Genomic DNA, 6,000 nt, shown 5'->3' with positions numbered 1-6,000 from the left:
GCCACGGAGGAGCCATGTTGGGCTGCAACGTTGACCTTACTGATTTGATCTAATACCTCCTCCTGGGAAGAAAAAAGTAATGCGGAGAAAGCCAAAGACACAGCAACAGCACATTCCCCACTTAAATACATACAGTAAGTTAACATATTCTGATGCTTAAATAAGTTTTAAATGTTTTCTCTCAGTGTTTTTCTATTAACTTTCTTCTTTAGTTGTAGAGCTAGGACTTTTTTGTTTGTTTGGCACAGCAATCAGACATCTGGGGACTATCCCCTTGTTAGTATTTTTCTCCTCACCCCTGCAGAGGTGGAACACAGGTGGCTGGTTTAAGTGGGCTAGGCTGGTGGAGTTCCAGAGTTGAGAACCAGTGCTTAGAGTTGGATTGTGCACCTCGATGAACCAGCCATTGGACTGAGTCAGGTAACTGAGCACGCTGTTGGTCTGAGAAGTGGGGAGAGGCCAGTTTCCTGACTTTCTTTTGATAAGTGGGAAGGGACGCTTACCCAAAGGTATAAGTTGAGGGTGGGTGGGGATACAAGGCAGACATGAGAGAATCACTGGAGAAATACTGGAGTTTGATTAGATTTGCCTGACTGGGGGCAGGCATTCAAAAAAAAAATGCTAATTGGAATTTGGAGCAATTTCGGCCTGGTTTGTTTTCATGAGAAATTTGGAAGAACCATGGGAGAAGCAGAAGCTTTTAGCCTCCATTTTCCCGGGCCCATGTTCCTTCTGGTCACTTTGAATGTCCCTCTGTAACCAAGGGAAAGGAGCAAGAAAGGAGATTCAAAGGTGATTTGGGGACTTAACTAACAGCCTGCCCAAAAGATGCAGGCCAAGATGGAGCTTGTGGGGAAGGGCCTAGGCTGTGACTTGATTGTCAGGCAGTCCCTAGCTCAGACATCTAAGTCACAGAGCTCAAGGCCTGGTTGCTCCATAAAGTGTTTATTGGGGAAGGGGACAGCACAGGTTAGGGCAGTTGCTGATGTAGAGTCCAGGACAGATAGAGCAAAAAAGGCAGCATGCCAGCTTAGCCCCCTTCTCTAGGGCATTGGTGTTTTTGTTCCCCTTTCTGTGGCCTGGCTCAGAATTTTAAGGGGGCGTCAGAATAAGCTGGGCCATAGGTAGATCCCAGCTGCTTCTAAGACGCTGAAAATGCACCAAAAGATTAGAAGCTCCACCAAGAACTAGGGCAGTTGGTAGAGGCATTTATGTGTGTAGGGTAATGGGGGTGGGGGATGGAATCAGGGTGGGGAGGGATTCCTGGGTTAGCACAATAAATTACAGGGTCATTTAGAGGTCGAGTTGTATTTTCAGTTCTTAAAAATATATATATATATATTTATATATATACATCTTTATATGTCTCTATACATAACTATACTGCAGCACAGCGGCAAAACATTTAGTTAAAAAATCCAGCAAGAATGCAGGCAAACACTCCATGGAGGCATGCAGGCTAGGATCAAGGCAGTAGGAGGGGAGCCTGTATGGTTGCCATAGGGGTAAGTTCCAACCAATGGGCCCACCCAGCCACCAGAGCACCACCTGGACATGTGCAAAGACATACATGCACACATGGAAAAAACAGAAAGTGTTTGCAGAAAGAGCAGTCACCACAAGAAAAGATTTCACATGGTCACTGTAAGAGGCAAGAAGACAAGCCCCCAGGACCTAGTTTTCATCGTAATAAGCCAACTAGAAGAGACTTCTTGAAGTCACAAGTTGCAATTGGCAGGGATTGGGGAAGACACACCACCAAGACTGGCTGTCCTGACCCCTCTCCTCATCTCCCTGAGAGTATTTCTTTCATTTATTCCCTAGCATCAATAGTTTCTCTGCCAGTCAGAGAAAAACATTCCCCACCTCCCTGAAAAGGTGAACTTCCTTGAATCCTTTGTAGATCCCAGGCCACTCATAAAAAACTTAGTTCAATTAAATACTGTAGTTGCGCAAGATGCACGAAGAGAAGGAGAACTGAGCAAGACAACTCGGAACAAGAATCTTTGGCCAATGAGAAAATGTAAACCTCTAAGGAGACCTGATTGAGTCCAGGAAAAAAATGTATTAGTGTAAATAATTGGAGGATCTTTCTTGGTGGTGCTCATGTTTGTTCTGAAATAATTTAGTCTAGCCTGTATTGAGGTTTCAAGAGTTTTTAGTAGAATCCTAAATGTTGTGAGTTCTCCTTCCAGCTTTCAAGAGTTATAGTTGAGATCCTGATGGTGTTGCAGGATCATCATCTTTTGCTTCATCTTCACGATGTCTGTGGTGCCACAAATTTCCTTTATAGAGAAAAAATCAAGTATAGAAATAATGAGGTTAGCACATTGCCAGATGCCTAAATGTATAGACCCTAAAGAGAGCAAACAAAGAGTCCTTTAGGAGGCAGACTGGTTTTGTTCCTATTGTACCAACCATCTCTGAACCATCTTAGAAAACCAGCTGATACCATGTGAGCCAAACACAAATGGGATGAGTTCTCAGAACCTGATAGTCCATGAAACGGCTATTAACCCCTTCAGAGTCTTCAGAAAGACTCTCAAGCACCATGGGTCTAACTGGCAGATTCTTAGGGACTCAAACCACTTAGACCAAACACAACTTGGTCCAGGAGATTCTCTCATGGCATTTGTGCAAAGTCTCAGTTCCTCAAAAAAAAAACAAAAGAAACTGCCACTCTCCATCCCTTATCCCCCATGTCCACTATTGTTATCTCTCTCAAGCTTCCAGGTCATCTAGGCTCAGAATTTAGGAGAGACCATTGACATCAGAATTGGCATAACTAACAATTCTAAAGGAAACTTCTTTTGAGCCCCACTGACATATTGAGAACATTTAAGTCCAATTCTGAAGAAAGGGTGGAACCAAAATTCAAATAATGAAATAAATTTTGCATTTCCAGGGACTTACTCTAACAGATAAAGAATAAGAGTGTTTAGATAGGTTGTCGAATCTGTTCCTGACCCTGTAGGTGCTCAGCACTGACATCCTCAACCCATCTCAAATATACTGCTTTCTGGAGCAGGACCAAAAGCTTGTAGTTGTATTTGACTGGGAAAGAGATCTAAGTATGACTATTTTGCCATACTTTATCCACTGAGGAAAGGAATGGGTCAGGCAGAAAGGTAACTGGTTGTTCTCATTTTTCTCTTCAGCTGTTTATATCACAGAGACCACCTAGCAAAGGCGCCTCTCAGATTCTCTCCCTGTCAGTGTCCCTATCACTTTCTTTTTTTTAAAGCCCCCCCCCCTTTTTTTTTGCTGCACCGCATAGCATGTAGGATCTTAGTTCCCCAACCAGTTATCAAACCTGTGGCCCCTGCAGTGGAAGCGCAGAGTCCTAACCACTAGACAGCCAGGGAATTCCCTCCATATCACTTTCTAACTCACACCTTTTCCAAAAGACTGCTTGGCATCACCTAAGGTTGACTCCCTGCTGGCTGCCTCCTCCATTACCACCTTACCCATGCACATTTCTAATGGGAGCTCCAGATCTTTGGAAGGTACCCAGGCTGCTGGGGAAGTCTTCATGACCTCGATGCCTGTGGGGGAAACTTACCAATAAAACCCTGGATGCCTTGGCCTGATTTAGGTTTGTCTTGCTCTTCTGGCTTCTTCTTCCCCAATTTGGGGAACTTAACTTTCAATCTGAGGCTTCTACTGTCAGTGTCTGAAGACTTTTCCTGGCAAAGCACAACAAGAGGAAGGTCAAAATGTTAGTTGCCTAATAGTCAGAAACAATTCCTTGAGGACTGGCAAGGTGGTAAACAAGGATGGCTGCAAGAAGCAGGCAGATCTGCTATCTATCCAGGTATGGGAGACACACCTACTCACTAGTCCCATGCCCTTGAAGGCATCTGATCTTTACCAAGATCCTACTCCGTGCCAGGTGCTTTCCTAAATGCTTTAACAAGTGCTCTCATGTTAATAAATGCTCTTCTGAATTGCCTTTTAGAAGAAACCTAAAAGAAGGGCATAGGACCTTCCCTCGCAACCAAAGCTTTGGAAAGCCCAATGAATACTTGACTCTCCTCCTGCTTTTCCCCACCAAAGTAAACCTGCATCTTCTGTGGCCTTAAGGTGAACAACTTTGGTGTCAAGTGAATGAGCAACATCTTCCTGTCTTTCTTTCAATCTACTCTGCCTTTCTTTAGAGCCTCACTTCTTCATCTTTATGGAAATAATTAAGTTTAGAAAAGAGATTATGCCCAGGCCAGGCTGACTTACATTCTGAGACCTCAGAGCATGGACTATATGTCTCATTTCTCTCAATATCCAGTCTGTTTGCCTAGGTCAGGAGCTTGGTGCAAGATAGCTGAACTGAGTAATAATAGGAAGGGAGTACTCCAAGAGTTTGCTTCCTTTTCTATGTAACAGCATGTTTTTCTTTCCCAGAGGGCTACTGGTCAAGAGCAGCAAAGGCATATGACAAAGTTATTAAATGCTTTAAGACCTGAATTTGCCTATGGCTTTTTCTCTTAAATGGTAGCCTAATTGTTGCACTAGTCCAAACATGCTTGTATGGCTTGCTCACCTGCATATAACTGGTGTATGAAGTCAGAAAACAGGTATAATGAGTAGGAGAACCAAGCGTTCCTACAGGTTGAAATGAGCAGTTCATGGTGGAGAAATTGAAAGAAAAACCCTGTCAGATGTTAAAGGGTATAATTCACCTGGTGATAGGTGGACATCTTTGAGTCATTTGATTTATGAAATGGTGCCAATTTTCAATCTTAGGAAAGCACTCAGAATTGTCAAAAGATGACATCCCCACAGCTGTATTATAGCTACAGCTGCCATGCTTGATTTTCTTTTAAGCCACACACCTGCTAGGGGAAGGCACTGAGATAGCCTACTTTCCTCCCAGAGTGGGAGGGACAGAAAACAGCAGGGAGAGGTGACATTTGGTAGATTTAACCACCAGTATGGCCTGGGCACCAACCATTTAGAACAGCTGTTGGCTGTAAACACCTGGTATTGGCTATAATGGTATGTACCAGAAGAAATTCAGTCCCAGCAGAAGGTACTGAGCAGGGGAGGGGAATTGCAACCAGGAGAACGGCACAGAAAAAGATCATTGTTGCTTATTCTTTCCCAGTCTTCTGCTACAGAGTGGTTCTTCTTTCTAGTTATGTTCCTATGGTCATTTAGTTTTTCGATGTGCCTTCTGCCTTGTCCTGTATATTTATGGTGAGGAGATGGGAGGAGGAGCCTCCATTAAGCTCAAGCTGAAAGCCACTACTGGCCTCTCTCTGCTACATCAGTCACTGTATCCTGGCCCACACTGGAAGGCAAAGCACCAAGGAAGAATCCCTCTTCTCCTTTATTTCCCAATCCATAGGTCACACACCTCCGGAAAAAGAATTGAATTCATCCAGTCAATCTCGGATAGCTTTTCAAACTCCTTATTCATGGCATCCAGGGAAGTTTGCAGTGTGGCCTCATACTCAGCATTTCTCAGCTGGTAATAACAGGAAAAAGAGTGAGTATCCAATGCCTAGCAACGTACCTTCATAGACTCTTGCCTTCTCCCCCAACTCCCAGTCCCTGCTAGTGGCCATGAGACCACAGGGTGCCAACTTATATCTCCTTTGGCCCATGGGGTCAGTGAAAAGGATAGCCAGCTCTTTACTCTCTCAATAGGGAGATCCAGGAGACAACCAGTTAGTGATGCTTTCCTTTGGGCTTGGCATGATCACAGTTTGGCAAGCAGAGAGGCCCTTTGACCAGTACCAATTAACGCTGAGTTTTACCCCTACAGCTTAGGGTCCAGGATAAGGGTCCTACCCTTGACCCTCAAGCCTCTGGAGACATCTAAGTGTCCACCTAATAATAGGTGCCAATTTTTGAGCACATACTATATGCCAGGCACTGTGCATACATGGTTTCATTCCATCTTCCCAATAGCTTGATAATACCTTACAAAGTATTATTGTTCTCATTTTATAGGTGGGAAAACAGACTCAAAGAGGTTTAGTGCTCAAGATCACATGACTA

The 6,000-nt window shown here is 44.0% G+C and overlaps 1 protein-coding gene across 1 annotated transcript in view; it reads right to left on the bottom strand.

The window, feature by feature from the left end:
* Window positions 1-2,205: 2,205 nt before the first annotated feature.
* The window catches only part of DGKK (diacylglycerol kinase kappa), a 147,694-nt gene continuing 143,899 nt past the window's right edge, over window positions 2,206-6,000 (bottom strand). Inside the window, exons 26-28 of the mRNA XM_057717650.1 lie at window positions 5,354-5,464; window positions 3,563-3,686; window positions 2,206-2,285 (exon numbers count right to left, since the gene is read on the bottom strand). Of these exons, the coding sequence (XP_057573633.1) occupies window positions 2,206-2,285; window positions 3,563-3,686; window positions 5,354-5,464 (315 nt within the window). The remainder of the gene's footprint in view (window positions 2,286-3,562; window positions 3,687-5,353; window positions 5,465-6,000) is intronic.

This window comes from Hippopotamus amphibius, chromosome X, assembly GCF_030028045.1.
Source record: "Hippopotamus amphibius kiboko isolate mHipAmp2 chromosome X, mHipAmp2.hap2, whole genome shotgun sequence".
NCBI classification, from domain to species: domain Eukaryota; kingdom Metazoa; phylum Chordata; class Mammalia; order Artiodactyla; family Hippopotamidae; genus Hippopotamus; species Hippopotamus amphibius.
Note: the sequence above shows the minus strand (reverse complement) of the source record. Positions and strands in the feature narration are given on the sequence as shown.